The sequence below is a fragment of the Thermothelomyces thermophilus genome, chromosome 1 (assembly GCF_000226095.1).
Source record: "Thermothelomyces thermophilus ATCC 42464 chromosome 1, complete sequence".
In the NCBI taxonomy this organism is placed as follows: Eukaryota; Fungi; Ascomycota; class Sordariomycetes; order Sordariales; family Chaetomiaceae; genus Thermothelomyces; species Thermothelomyces thermophilus.
In genome coordinates this window covers 10,846,882-10,862,727 of record NC_016472.1, presented here as the reverse complement: position 1 = coordinate 10,862,727, position 15,846 = coordinate 10,846,882, and the positions used below count along the sequence as shown (strand labels likewise).

The following is a 15,846-nucleotide window of genomic DNA, read 5'->3' as shown; positions in this document are numbered from 1 at the left end:
AGTGAGGGCGGTATATTCAAACAAAGTGCCCCCACTGGCGTTGTGCGACATTGCATCGCGGCCTGTGGGTAAGGTACTTATGCACACTAGGTTTGGTACCTAACCTATGACCATCTCCTCACCGTGCAGATGACCCGCGTCGGCAGGTGGGACACGGCAGAAGAATCTCGAACCGACCAATTACCCGCTCCCAGAATCAAATCGCCTGTTTCCAACTCGACTCACTTGTCCCGCCCGGCCAATCAGGGGTAGCTTATTCTAGCCTCTCGTCGCTCTTCACACCCGCTTATTGATGGTGCGAGACTAGAGAGTACAAGTACGATAGGTACCTCACTTAACCCTACATGTAGCTGCCTGAGAAAGTCATTGGGTGGTGGGTGCAGTTGGACGACGACGACGATCGTCAGGGTCCCCGAGCTCAGGAATAATTAGGTAGTGCAGGTACTGCAAGGTACCAAGTATGTGACACCTCTCCGATTGATTTGAGAGTCCTAGACATCAGTCTACTAATTCAAGGTCTCAGATCCGACGTCATCATGGACACCCCTACTACCCTCCAAACAACAAACGCTTTGTCTATCATCAACCACCCGGCAACACGGTTAGAGGGCCCAAACTTGCTTCACCTCCTGGTGCAAGCAAGCTCCATAGACGGACTGGATGCGATCGACTTCCTCGGAGCAGACGGTCGTCGGACCTCTCTCTCATATGCTGAGCTACACCATGCGTCGGAACTTCTTGCACTGAGGATCTCGGCTCTCGCCAGGGCATCGGCCTGTCCCGGACCGTTCGTCGTTCCGGTTCTCCTCCCGCAAAGCCCCGAGCTGTATATCGCTCTGCTAGCCATCCTCAAAGCCGGGGGGGCCTTCTGCCCCATGAACTTGGACGTGCCCCTGAACCGCGCAAAGTTCATCCTCGAGGACGTCTCTGCCAAGATTGTCGTTACCACTTCTGAACTCGTGCCGAGGCTCCCGCAAGGCGAGCACTCCGTGTTGACAGTGGACCGAGATGACTTGGACAAGTCGCCCTCGACGGTAAACCACAGGGAGGCCTCCCCTTCCGACCTGGCGTACGTCATGTACACATCAGGCTCAACCGGAACGCCCAAAGGGGTCGGCGTCTCGCACGATGCCGTAACCCAAAGCCTGCTCGCGCACGACCGCCACATCCCACACTTTTCACGCTTCCTCCAGTTCGCCGCTCCGACATTCGATGTCTCCGTGTTTGAGATCTTCTTCCCGCTCTTCAGGGGAAAGACGCTCGTCAGCTGCAGCCGCTCGGCAATGCTCAACGACTTGCCCGGCATTCTCCGGAGCATGGACGTGGACGCTTGCGAGCTGACGCCGACCGTTGCGGGCAGCCTGCTGCGCAAGCGGGAAAACGCCCCTTGCCTGCGGCTGCTGCTGACCATCGGGGAGATGCTCACACTGCCCGTGGTCCACGAGTTTGGGAGCAAGGAAGGGCACCCGAGCATGCTCTGGGGTATGTACGGGCCAACTGAGGCTGCAATACACTGCACGCTACAGCCCGCATTCTCCGGCAGCTCTGCGGTCCACAACATCGGCATCCCGCTGGACACAGTTTCGGCGTTTGTCTTGAAGATACCTGAAGAGGGCGAGGACGCCCGGGGTATCGAAATCGTACCCCGAGGGGAAATAGGAGAGTTGGCTCTCGGGGGATTCCAGCTCGCCGACGGCTATCTCAACCGGCCGGAGCAGACGTCGTCGGCCTTCATCGACACCCCATATGGGCGTCTCTACCGGACCGGAGACAAAGCTAGGATGCGCACAGACGGCACTCTGGAGTGCTTGGGGCGTATAAAAGATGGGCAAGTCAAACTCAGGGGCCAGCGGATGGAGCTCGGCGAGGTCGAGCACGCCGCCCTCCGGACCCCGGGCTGTCACAGCGCGGTGGCTGCCGTCACGGGCGCGACGCTAGTCCTCTTTTGCGGTGTCGATGGAGATGGAGGTGGCGACTCGACGAGGGCGATTCTGGAGTCGTGCAGGCAATGGCTTCCGGGCTATATGGTCCCCGGCGATATTGTGCTGGTGCAGAGCTTTCCTCGTCTCCCATCAGGAAAGGTGGATAGAGCGCGGTTAGTCGCCGATTACGCAGCTCAGACGACGGGGACAACACAACCGATAGCCTACGAGGACGAGCTGGAGAGGCTGCTGTGCGAGCTCGTCGGCTCGTGTCTAGGATGCAAAGCCACCCCGCACCAGGATCTGTTCAAGGCGGGCTTGGACTCGCTCAGCGCCATCAGCCTTGCCTCGGTCCTACGAGATGCCGGGTTCGAGGTTGGAGCTCTCGATCTCTTGGAACATCGGACCATCTCGTCGATCCGCAAAAGGGTACGGTCGAGGACCGAGGCGGCTGACCTGATTCCTGCGAACCTAGAACTGGACATCTCGGCCAACATGCCCTGCCACTCTGCCCTTTCGGTGCACGGAGAGCCCATCGAGGCCATCGTCCCGTGCACGCCGCTCCAAGCTTCGATGCTGGCTGAAACCATGAACGATTCACGGGCTTATTGCAACTGGGTCGAACTTGAATTTACCGGCAACCTCTCGATAGACACGCTCCGCTCTTGGTTTTCCCAACTCGCCCTTGACAACGAGATCCTACGGACAGGATTTATACACCATCAAGGGCAATTTCTCCAGGTCATATTCGAGCAGCTCCCCCAATCGAGCGTTTCCGCCGTCGTCGATTCTACCGCTAGAGAGTTCCAGCTCCGTGACGAGGCCGAGTTTCTCGCTCCCCTTCGTGTTCAGGTTCCCCTCTCACAAAGCGGAGAGGACACAACGGTTGTCCTACAACTCCACCACGCGATTTACGACGGCTGGTCCTTCGATCTGATACTCTCGGATCTGGAAATACTCGCACAGGGTCAGCAGCTTGCCCCTCGGCCTCAGTTTCGGCACCTCTCGGCCTACTACCATTCAGCGGCCTTCGGTCGTGAGTGTGATGCCGCGCGGGAATTCTGGGCCGGGAACCTCCTTGGCTTTCAACCGCCACCGTTTCCTATCCTCGGTCCGGAAACGAACAGGACACCTGACGTCAAGTCGTCAACGGTTCTGTTGGATGTCGGCCCGAGAGACCTCAGAGAAATGCTCCAAAACATTGACTGTGGACCGCAAGCGGTTTTCCAGGCAGCACTCGCATGGCTTTGGGGATCGATTATTGGTGCCGACGACGTAGTGATCGGCTCAATCCACTCGGGAAGGACTGTTCCTGTTCCCAAGATAGAGAGCGTTGTCGGCCCCTGCATCACGGCCGTCCCTCTACGAACAGATCTATCTCAGGTGCGGACCATCAGAGATCTGCTGGTCAGCGTCCACGCAGGCAATCGGGCAACGCTCCCGCATGGTGTGTTGCCCCTCGCAGAAATTAAGCGGGCCGCAGGGGTCCGTCCCGGACAGTCGATCTACGATGTTCTTTTCGTCTATCAGGAGTCATTACCCAGCAGACGGAGGGCGGTGAATGTTGTCAAGCAAGTTGCCCATCGCGACTACCTGGAGACGAAACTCCTAGTCGAGGTCGAGCCCACAGACAAGGACTTTGAGTGCCGGATTACTTATCATTCGGACGCTTTCCCAGAGCCTTTAGTTGGCATCTTGCAGGGAGTGATCCCGGCTCTGGTTTCCCACATGCTCCAGAACTTGGAAGCAGAGGTCTCCTCGCTCCGGGCATCATCGCCGCAGCATGTTCTCTCCGTCTATAACCCATACCCAACGACGTTTTCTGGGGTTCCGGATCTGGCCACGGCGGTCGAGCGGACGGCTGCGGACTTCCCTGACAAGGATGCGGTGTGCTTTGCGGACCATATCTCGGCGGGTGTTCTTACGACAACAACGATCTCGTTCGCCGAGCTCAATGAGACTGCCAACCGGATCGCTTGGCGCCTTGAACAACATCGGGTCCGGGAGGGGCAAGTAGTCGCCATCGTCATGGAAAAGTCCATCCGTCTCTATGCCGGCATCCTTGCCATTCTCAAGGCCGGCTGCGCGTACTTACCTCTTTTGCCCAACACTCCTGTTGCTCGAATCGAGACCATATTCCAACAAGCCGACGTCGAAACTTGCCTAGTAGACACTGCTACTCACGACCTGCTGAAGCAGCGTTTGCCGTGCACCTTGATCGACCTCCAGTCTCTCGACCTTCGAGATCAGACTGCTCCTACTCTGAGCGCCAGGCCGCCGGCTGACCCAAACCGGCCGGCCTACGTCATATACACTTCCGGCAGCACCGGGGTGCCCAAGGGTGTCTGCATCACCCAGCTCAACATCATGAGCAACCTCGACGCGCTGTCGCGTATCTACCCGGTTAAGGAGGACTCTAGGCTCCTGCAGTCTTGCTCGCAGGCGTTCGACGTCTCCGTCTTTGAGATATTCTTTGCCTGGACGAGGGGAATGTGCCTCTGCTCCGGCACCAATGACACCCTCTTCGAGGATCTGGAGCGGTCGATCCGCAAGCTCAAGGTTACCCACCTCAGCATGACTCCCACCGTCGCGTCATTGGTAGACCCGGCCAAGGTCCCCCTCGTCGAGTTTCTCGTAACCGCGGGCGAGCCAATGACCGAGGCCGTGGCTCGGAGTTGGGGAGACAAGCTCTACCAGGGGTACGGTCCGTCTGAGACCACAAACATCTGCAGCGTCAAGAGGATGGGCCGCGGTCAGGCCATACGACATCTCGGGTGGTCGTTCGAGAATACCTCGACCATTGTCCTGGCTCGTGACGGCTCAGAGGTCGTTCCGTACGGCTGCTTGGGGGAGCTGTGCTTCGGTGGCGACCAGGTGGCTGCTGGCTATCTCGGAATGCCCGAGCTCACGGCAGAGAAATTCATAAGCCATCCCGCTTACGGCCGGATCTACAGATCGGGTGATCTCGGACGGATGCTTCCGGACGGCTCCATGGTCATCGTCGGCCGAGCAGATGAGCTGATCAAAATCAGGGGCCAGCGCGTCGAACTCCAGGAGATCACCGAGGCGATACGGCAGGCGGGGGCTGCCGATTGCGCCACCTTGCTCCTGGGGGCAGAAGAGACAGGGAACCGAGCTCAGATCGTCTCCTTCCTCGTCCCAGCCGCGATCGAGGGAAGCAAGTTTAACGTGTTGGACTTGGATGACACGATCAGGCAGGATATCCAGTCCTTACATCACGTTCTGGAGTCCCGGCTGCCGGCATACATGCTCCCTTCGGCCATCATCCCAATCTCGGTGCTGCCCGTCACCGCGTCGGGCAAGCTTGACAGGAAGCGGTTGGAGCAGGCATACCGGGATTTCGGAAAGGAGCGCCTTGCCCTCGTCACCCACGGACCCAGCCAAGTCGAGACGGATGGGGAATGGTCCAGCATTGAAACGCAGATCGCCGACGTTGTCTCCAGTGCTCTAAACGTCGACAGGGCCGATGTCCAAAGGTGGGCCCCGTTGGCCGTGCTCGGGCTAGACTCCATATCGGCGATTGAAGTGTCTAGGCAGTTGAACAAGACATTAGGCAAACGAGTTCCGATATCGACCATCCTGCGAAACTCGAGCGTGGCAAGGCTTGCAAAGGCGTTGTCAGATACGGACGTTGGGAATCTGCAGCAGGGGGAGGCCCCCGGGCCTCTGCCAAAAGACGTCGCTGACAATGTTGCCACACGACTGGTGCGTCTTGGAAGGTCATTCAGCAGATTGCTTCCTTGCACACCCCTCCAGCAAGCCATGCTAGCGACGTCATCTGGCAACGGCCAATATCTCAACCGCATGCTGTTCAGAGTCAATGGGGACCTGGAGAAGTTGAAGGATGCCTGGAACAGCATGATTGCCCGTCACGATATCCTCCGGACGTGCTTCGTGGAAACGGATGATGCCAAGTGGCCGATGCTGCAGGCAGTGCTCGGTTCATGGCAACCGTCGTGGATCCATTTGGACGCGTCCGGTTCCAGTCTCGAGGACTGTATGTCCGAACACGCTCTAGGGGTCCCAAACGCGATCGATTCGCTGGAGCCCGCGGTATCCTTTGCAACCATCGTACAGGCCGACAGGGTTTACCTGTCGTTGGTGTGCCATCATGCATTGTATGACGGCGTGGCCGTCGAGAGGTTGTTGTATGAGGTTGAGCAGCACTTCCTCGGCTCTACGCTTCCGCAGACTCCCTCTTACGACCAATTCCTTCGCGAATCCCTCCGACTGCCGGCATCTACAGACAGCTTCTGGCTCGAACACCTGAGGGACTACGAACCAAAGCTGACGGCGCATCTGGTCGCGGAGCCTGAGCCTGCTCGCACGCCAACCAGTTTGTCGAGCTCGGAACTCGACATGCCCCTGAACGAGGTCAAGACGCGGATCAAAGGACTCGGGGTTTCGCTTCTGGCGCTGGTGCAGGCAGCGTGGGCAACCGCGCTCGGATGCATGTTGAAGGCCGACGACGTGTGTTTTGGCAACGTTGTGAACGGCAGATCTCTGCCCATCGACGGCATTAATGAGCTGGTGGCCCCGTGCTTCAACACAATACCCATCCGCATGGATCTCTCCAGCAGACAGAGGAACCTCGAATTAGTCGGGGCGTTTCAGGCCCTCAACACTGAAATGATGGAGTACCAATTCACCCCTCTCAGGCGAATTCAATCCCTAGATCCCAAGAACAGCGGTACCCGGCGTTTGTTCGACACCCTGTTGCTTCTTCAGCAGTCCCCTCGGCCACTGAACCAGTCCATCTGGACACTTGAGCGAGACGAAGGAGAGATGGATGTAAGCTTCTTGTTTTTGGGCAACAATTACATATCTGGGTGGACAAAGAGAGAGAGAGGAAGGGAAAGAGAGAGTGTGTGTGTGACGCGCTGACGACACTAGGTACCCCTTGTTTGTGAAGTGATACCCGATGAGCAGCTCGACCGTCTCATTGTCCGGATGCATAGCGATCCAAGGTGATGATGCCCGCCTGACCTTAGCGTGTTCGACCCCTTTCCCTCTTGCTCACACACACCCTCGCAGTCAATCCGTCCCGGGCGAAGTCGCGGAACTGGCCTGCCACTTGTTTCTGTACGCGATACGAGACTGCCTCCAGTTTCCGAGCTCCTATGTCAATCGCGATAATCTTCCCCCCAGTCTCGCCGAAAGGTTGCGCCAGATCGAGTACCGTCCTACGCAGTCGGCCTCTGCTGCAGCACAGGAGAGATCCATGTCTGAACATTGGACAACGACGGAAGCCACCGTTCGGTCCGTGTTGGCAAGCTTGACCTCGCATGCTTCAGAGAACATCAAACATGACACGACAATATATCAGCTTGGACTTGACAGCATCAGCGCAGTACAGATTGCTTCTCAGCTGCGGAAACGCGGCTATAGCAAGGTAGCGGCGAGAGATGTCCTCGAGCACCCAACCTGCGCCGGTCTCGCGAGATACCTCGACACTAGCAGCTCAGACATGAGGCCCCTGGCCACATACGACATTTCCAGGTTCCAGGAGCATGTCAAGCAGCAAGTGCTGGCCCACGGAATTGCGGCGCACACAATCGAAGCCGTGCTCCCTTGCACCCCTCTCCAGTCCGCCATGGTAGCACAGTTCATCAAATCGGAAGGTCGAGACTACTTTAATTTTGTTCACTTTCGGCTGGACGATGATAGGGTGAATGGAGCAACACTCGCTGGGGCATGGCATACCGTCATTAGAGCTCATCCAATTCTCCGAACGGCGATTGTGTCAGTCGAGCATGAGGACTCGATGTTTGCCATGGTCCAATATCGTGCAGACATGTCGGAGCACATGGCGGCTGACATCGTTCGGAGCTCATCCGACAAGCTCGACTTCAACGGCTGGCGCCTTGATGCTTCCCGGGCTGCTCTTCAACATCCTCACACACGGCTGTGGAGCGTTAATATCGTTGTCGACGGCGGCGCGGGAGTTGAAATGCATCTCGCCATCCACCACGCGCTATACGACGCCCAGTCGCTTCAGGCGATTCTCGACGACTTGTCGAGGGCAGCATTGAATGGCGTGGGCCCGGTCGAAGGCCCCTCCATTGAAGAGGCCGTCACCGATATCCTTGGTCAAGTCTCGGCCAACAGAGACCACTCGGCCGATTTCTGGAAGCGGCAGGCCAAGGAGGTCGTCATCAACAGGTTCCCGATACTGACACCCCTACAAGAGACAGAGCGCCGCATGCTGACCGAGTCCGTAATGAGCACCACTCGGCTGACGGACCTAGAAGAGGCTGCTTCGAGATCTGGCCATACTCTGCAAGTCGTCCTACAGGCGGCCTGGACACGGGTCCTGTCTGCTTACCTTGGCGAGGATTCGGTCGTCTTTGGCGTGGTGCTCTCCGGTCGCAACACGGACGCAACCAGGGACGCCGTGTTCCCGTGCGTCTCCACGCTGCCAGTCATCGCCACGAACACGAGCTCGAACGAGGCGCTGCTGGCCCAGATGCTGCGGTACGGCACCGAGCTCTACAGGCAGCAGCACCAACCCCTCACACGCATCCAGCAGTGGCTCGGACGCCCAGACTCCAAACTGTTCGACACGCTGCTGGTCTACCAGAAGTCGGCCCGAGACGCGAGCGCAGAACACCCTTGGCGGGTGGTCAACGAGAGCGCCAACGTCGAGTACCCCGTGTCGGTCGAGGTCGAATCCGGGCACGGCGGTCATCTGGGCTACCGAGCTACCTTCCCGAGCCACGTTCTCGCGAGCGAGCAGGCCCTCCTGCTCCTGAGACAGCTCGACGCCGCAGTCCAGCATCTCGCTTTCCAGCCCCTCGCGCAGGAAACGGATCTGTTCAGAACCCACCCCGATCTTTTCTCCATCCTGCCCCCGGAGATGCCCGAGATACCAACAGAGGTTCGGTTCCTCCACCAGTTCGTCGAGCGGCAGGCTCTTCAAGCCCCCGACACAACAGCCCTCCACTTCGTGGAGAGATTCGACGGAGACGCGCCGGTCGGGCGTCGGTGGACCTACAAGGAGCTCAACGACAACGGCGACCGCGTGGCTCACATGGTGCTTCCCCATGCCGAACCCGGAGGTATCGTCGCCGTCTATTTTGACAAATGCCCGGAAGCCTACTTCTCCATCCTGGGCATCCTCAAGGCTGGCTGCGCTTTTGTCGCCCTGGATCCCACAGCGCCGCGGGCCCGAAACGAGTTCATCCTCCGAGACTCGGGCGCCTCGGCGCTGATCACGTCGAGCGCGTTGCGGGACCAGGCCGACTTTGCCGATACCCTACCGACTCTCGTCGTCGACCAACAGTTGTCCTTGTCTTCGGCAGCAGCTGCCGGGCCTCCACCGCTCCGCCGCGAGCTCCGGCCCAACGACGTCTGCTACTGTCTCTACACGTCCGGCACGACCGGGACGCCAAAGGGATGCGAGATCACTCACGACAATGCGGTCCAATGCATGCTCGCCTTCCAACACATCTTTCGAGGTCACTGGCAAGCCAATTCGAGGTGGCTCCAGTTCGCGTCTCTGCACTTCGACGTGTCCGTATTGGAGCAGTACTGGAGCTGGTCCGTCGGTATCACCCTGGTGGCGGCGCCGCGGGATCTCATCCTCGAAGACCTGGCCGGCACCATCTCCCGCCTCGAAATCACCCACATTGACCTGACGCCCAGCCTCGCCCGCTTGCTCCGCCCGGACGACGTGCCGAGCCTCTGCCGGGGCGTCTTCATCACCGGCGGCGAGGCGCTCAAGCAGGAGATTCTTGACGCCTGGGGCTCCGAACGGGTCATCTACAACTTCTACGGCCCGACCGAGGCCACCATCGGCGTCACGGCCTTCCCGCGCGTGCCCGCCAACGGCCGACCGTCCAACATCGGCCGGCAGTTCATCAACGTCGGCTCCTACGTCCTGAAGCCGGGGACGCAGCATCCCGTCTTGCGCGGCGGCGTGGGCGAGCTCTGCGTGTCCGGCCGGCTGGTCGGCAAGGGATACCTCGGGCGTGAGGACCTCACGGCTGAGAGGTTCCCCATCCTCGGCCACTTTGGGGAGCGCGTCTACCGGACCGGCGATCTCGTCCGCCTCCTCCACGACGGATGCTTCGACTTCCTTGGCCGCGCCGACGACCAGGTCAAGCTCCGCGGCCAGCGCCTCGAGATCGGAGAGATCAACCACGCGATCCGGAAAGGCGTCGAAGAGGTCAGAGACGTGGCCACGCTGGTCGTGCGCAGCGAAGCACAGCAGCACAAGGACGTGCTCGTCTCCTTCATCGCCACGGACAGCGGCAGGACGGCACGGAAGGATGGACGCGCCGTCCTCGAGGTCTCGGTCCGCCCAGAGGCAGTCGAGCTCTGCCACCGTGCTCGAGACGCCTGCCGCTCCAAGCTCCCGGCCTACATGGTCCCGACGTACATCCTCCAGGTCCCCTTCATCCCCCTCTCCGCAAACAACAAGGCGGAGCTGAGGCAACTCAGGCAACTCTTTGCGTCCTTGAAGCCCGAAACACTGGTACAGTCTTTGTCTTCCTCTCGAGGAGTGTCGAACCGCACACTCGGGGCGGCCGGGGAGAGGGTGGCAAGAGTCATCGCGGCGATGCAGAAGGTTGATGCCAGCGTCATCACCCCCGGGTCCAGCATCTTCGAACTCGGCATCGACTCTATCACCGTCCTCCGGCTCTCCCGAGCCTTGAAGAGCGAGGGACTTGCACAAGCCAGCCCGGCACTGATCCTGAAACACCCGCTGCTCGCAGACCTCGTCGCCGCGCTTGAGGCCCAACATCAACATCCCAACCCCGTCGACGTATCCCAGTCGGTTGCCAACGCACGGCAGCTCGTCCAGGCGTGTGCCCACAAGCACCGCGCGTCCGTCTGTCGCGAGCTCGGCGTCACTCCCGACCAAGTCGAGTACATCGCCCCGTGCTCGCCTTTGCAGCAGGGAATGATCTCCCGCACAGCCATGGACGCTGCGTATTATTTCAACTCGTTCGAGTTCGTTCTATCGCCGAAGGTGTCCACCACGCACCTCCGCGATGCTCTGCAGAGAACCATCGACGCCCTTCCCATCCTCCGGACCAAGTTTGTAGGCACGGCCGACGGGGTGGTCCAGGTCGCTGTCGACCGGTATCCCCTTCCCTGGGCTGATGTCCTGCTCGAAGCTGGAGCACCACTGACGAACGCGGTTCGGGAATCAAGAGGTGCATGGATCGAGCGGAACCAAAAGGGCCTGTATCAGCCCCTGGAAGCTGCCCTCATTACCAGCGCAGGAGGGGCTCGTTTGCTCGTCTTGCACATATTTCACGCCCTGTACGACGCCAACAGCATCAACTTCGTTCTCGACCGCGCGATAGCAGAGTACCGGACACTGAACGGCGAGCTCGCGGCGAGCACCAACGGTGCTGCTGCTCCGGCCCCGTCCTTCCTTGAGGCTCTGTGCCACGGACCGCTGCGGGATTTCGGCAACACCAAGTCGTTTTGGCTCGAGCACCTCGAAGGCGTTACCCCAATCCCTCCGAGCGATAGCACTCCCCACTCGTCCGTTACCAGCCACCAGCAGCGAGTTCCGTTCGGGCCCCTTGAGTCACTGAGGACCCGCGTCGGAGTTACCCACCAAGCGCTGGTACAGGCTGCGTGGGTTGCTGTGCTAGCCAAACACCGATCCGCCGACCCGACGATCGGGGTGATAGTCTCCGGGAGAAGCATGGATCTGGACGGTGCCGAGATGGTCGTCGGGCCCCTCTTCAACACGCTCCCGTTCCACGCGCGCGCCATCAAGTCCGAAGCAGGATCTACCTGGGCGTCCCTCGTCCGACGATGCCACGACTACAACACGGCGGTGCTCCCCTTTCAGCACGTGCCTCTCCGCGACATCCAGAAGTGGTGCTCTGGGGGCAGGCCCTTGTTCGACACGCTCTTCTCCTTCCAGCTGGAGGAACAAACCTTGGCTGAGCATGGGGAGGACTTGTGGACAGCAAAGGACTCGGAGCCTAATGCCGACTACCCGCTAGCCCTGGAAGCCACACTGGGCGCCGATGGCCACCTGCGCTTGCTCATTGTTGCGCGGGCGGAAAAAGATCTGGTTCTGGCGCTGATGGGCGACCTGGAACAAGCGTTGGAGGCGATGGCCGAGAACCCGGATGGGCTCGTATTACAATCCGGGAGCCATGATTCAATCACCACCGAGGCTGCGGCGGGCGGCACGCTAGCTGCACGCGCAGGAGATGATGTTTTGGTGAATGGCAACAACAACAACAACAACAACAACCATGCCGCACCTCCTGCTGCCGAGTCGAGCTTCACTTGGAGCAAAGAAGCTCTCACGATCCGCAATGAGATAGCCTCTCTCGCCGGCACAGATCCGGAGTCGGTGACGGAAACGACACCGCTTTTTGGTCTCGGCCTTGACAGTATTGACATCATCAAGCTGGCTGCAGTTCTCAGGAAACAGAAGATGGAACTCAAAACGAGTGAGCTCATGAAAGCCCAGACAATCGCGGCCATCGCGGAGATCCTTCAGGCCAGACGTCATCAACATCACATCGGCCAGAACGGAATCAAAGACGCGTCCGACCCCGACCTCGACGAGGTGTCCCGGCTCGCTACCACCCTGCGACAGCATATTGTTGACAAGGGTGCCGAGCTCGCAGCAGACGACGTTGTGCTCCCGGCAACTCCGCTCCAGGAGACGATGCTGGCGGAGATGGTCGAGTCCGATTTCGAGCTGTACTTCAACCACGACATCTTGGAAATCGCGCCCTCTGTCGACATTGCCAAGCTCAAGAACGCGTGGACAACCGTCATCGCCGGCTCCCCGATCCTCCGAACTCGGTTTCTACAGGTCGAAAGCCCTTGCCTCAACGCGTCTTACTGCCAGGTCGTTAGCAGCGCCTCGAGTACCTATTATTACATGACCGATGTCAGCCTGAACTCCCCCGACGAGCTGGCCAAAGTCTGCCAGACGGCCACCCTCCGGGCTCGCAAGGGCGCCGGGAGGTCCAACCTCTTGCAACTCGCTTTTGCATCCGTGGCGGGCCAAAAGAGATACCTGGTTCTCTCCATCGCCCATGCCTTGTACGACGGATGGTCGCTGAGCCTTCTACACCGACACGTCCACGAGGCCTACCACGGAACATACCAGCCGCAGGACACGACATCATATGTCAACCAACTACGAGACGTATTGTTGCCCGAGCATCGCGAAGCCCCGTCCTTCTGGTCGGGGTTCCTCCAGGGCGCCCGACCAACCATGTTCCCCGAAGAAGAAGGGTCGCCGGACCAAGCGCACCACCCGATCTACAGAGATGAAGCCGCCTCTTCCGTTCCAGTCCCCGAGATCGCAGCCTTTTGCAAAGCCAATGCGGTCACCATGCACACGTTGGGACAGGCCTGTTGGTCAGCCCTGCTGGCCGCAAAGACGGCGTCGATGGACGTCACGTTCGGGGTGGTGCTCTCGTGCCGCGATGACGAGAACCTCGAGCGCTTCCTGTTCCCGACAATGAACACCGTGGCCGTGAGGACCGTTCTCCACGGCACGGTCGCCTCGTGGCTGCGATACATGCAGGAAAACATGGGGAATATCGCCTCCTACCAGCACTTTCCCCTGAGAGAAGCCCAGAGACTGGCCAGGAGCAACGGCCCGCTCTTCAACACCTTGTTCATCCAGCAGCGCGGCCTCCCGGGGCACATCATCGACGAGCAGGGAAGCGGGCCGCTCATGAGGTCCGTGGGCGGGACGTCGGCGGTAGAATATCCCGTGTGCGTGGAGATGGAGGTGACGGCGGACTCGGGACTGATTTGGCGAATCGCCTGCGACGGAGCGTTCGCATCGCGGAACGAAACGTCGCAGATTCTGCGGGATCTCGATGAGCTCCTCGGCCGCATGATGCGCTCTCCCGAAGCAAGCGTGCTCGAGTTCTCGGGGGAGCAGGTGTCCATATGTGGTCAGCCCCCGGTCGTCCTCCAGGCTCGAGAAAGTAATATCAGTGAAGGGTCCCCCGGCGCCGTCGCCACCCAGGAGGCAGTCGACAGCGGTGATGCTTCCTGGTCATCGACCGAGGAGACCATCAGGAGGGTTTTGGCAGAGGTCTCGGGTGTGCCGGCCGCGACGATCCTCAAGAGCAACAACATCTACCACCTCGGTCTGGACTCGATCAGCGCCATCAAGGCGGTATCGCTGCTCCGGAAGAGCGGTCTCAAAATAGGACTCCGGGACATGCTTAAGGCAGGGTCGATCTCCCGGATGGCCCAGTGTGCCCGTGAAGCTGGATCAGCACCGGTCGGTTCGGCGCGAACAAGTGATGGCAATGGACCCCGGACCGAGGTGGTAGCCGTCCCTCCGGGCTTTGACCTCGACGCCGCCCTGGCCGGCATTGGGATGAGCACCCCCATGGTGGAGTACGTCCTGCCTGCGACTCCCATGCAGGTACACATGCTCTCGGCCTGGCAAAACACGCGCGGAGCGGTCTTCTATCCGTGCTTCCGATACGCGATATCCGGACACGCCGACGCACACACCATAGCCAGGGCCTGGAAAGTCTTGACTGCCGAGACGCCCGCTCTCAGGACTATCTTCCTCTCGACCGAGTCTCGGGCAACTCCCGTTCTCCAAGTCATCCTGCATCCCTCCTCGACCGCCGACCAGGACGATGGCCCTTCTCCCGCCGACGGCAACAACAGTTGGAGCAGCCGGGCAGCGGAGCACCCTCGACAGCCGTACAATTCCCTGCACGCGGAGAAGCAAGGAGAAAAGTGGCTGCTGCGGCTGAGGATCCACCACGCTCTCTACGACGCCGTCAGCCTGTCGGCGATCATGGACAGATTCGCCGCCTTGTGCGCCGCACAGGACGTAGAGAATGAGCCGGTGCGGCGCCCTGTTCCCGGTCGGCGGGACAGCGTCCTCTCCCTCCGTTCCTCCTCCTCCTCCTCCTCCTCCTCCTCCTCCTCCTCCTCCTCAGCCGCGGAGGACGAGACGACGAGGCGGCAGTTTTGGACCGCGTACCTCGCCAACGCCCCGTCTCGGCCGCTGCTGGCGCCGCAGGAGGAAGTGCCGGAGGAGCCCCCGTCTAGAGTCGGCCTCGTCAAGAAAGTCGCCCCGGCCGCGGGGATCGCGCAGCTGGTCGGCCATTGCAAAGCACGCGGCGTGAGCTTCCAGGCTCTCTTCTTCGCCGCCTACGCCGAGTTCCTCGCCTCTGCCGCCGCGGCCGAGAGCGGATCGCCGCGGCCCGAGACCGTCGTCTTCGGCATCTACCTCGCCAACCGCGCCGGCGGCCACGACGGACCAGGCGCGAGCGTCTACCCGTTCCTGCGGTTGGTGCCGCTCCGAGTCGCGCCGAGACCGGGGCCCGGCCTGCTCGAGGTCGCCGCCGAGGTCCAGGCCGACATCCACGCCATCTCGTCGCCCGTCAACGTGGAAGTGGCGCTCTGGGAGATCAAGGACTGGACGGGAGTGACGATCGACTCGTTTGTCAACTTCCTTGCGGCATCCCCACTGCCCGGTTCTTCGGGTGACACGGAAGGGGAGGAGAAGAACGAGAACGAGAAGGAGGAGGAGGAGAGGAAGGGCAAGGAGGTCCGGTGGGAGTTGGTGGGCGAGCCAGCAGCGGACGATGCTGTTGTCGTTGAGAACCTGAAGGGAGACTGGTTTGACGGAGATATCGCCGGAGAACTTTCCAGCAATCCCGTGCGGGATGCATTTCCGGTAGGTGCCTTTTTTCTTCATGAAGGTCTTCTCAATACGCACAATAATAGGATGAGACGAGCACCCTAGTGATCCTGCTGCTAATGGTTCGATAGGACGCCATTGACGTGGAAGTTTCGCTGCAAGATAACCAAATGACAATTGGTGTTTTCGGGCCGGGTCAAAGGCTGAGAGGAGCTGATGGAGCTGCTAAAATCCTCGAGGGTATTGTGGACGTGCTGACGGGCGTGCTCTGATCAGTCC

At 60.1% G+C, this 15,846-nt stretch overlaps 1 protein-coding gene across 1 annotated transcript; it reads left to right on the top strand.

Annotated features, from left to right (window-relative positions):
- Window positions 1–536: 536 nt before the first annotated feature.
- MYCTH_97310 (non-ribosomal peptide synthetase) lies at window positions 537–15,839 on the top strand (the record flags this gene model as incomplete). The annotated part of the gene is made up of 5 exons (XM_003660952.1): window positions 537–6,734; window positions 6,837–6,910; window positions 6,978–14,766; window positions 14,869–15,603; window positions 15,699–15,839. 5 exons carry the CDS (start codon window positions 537–539, stop codon window positions 15,837–15,839), a joined length of 14,937 nt encoding a protein of 4,978 aa, XP_003661000.1.
- Window positions 15,840–15,846: the final 7 nt, after the last annotated feature.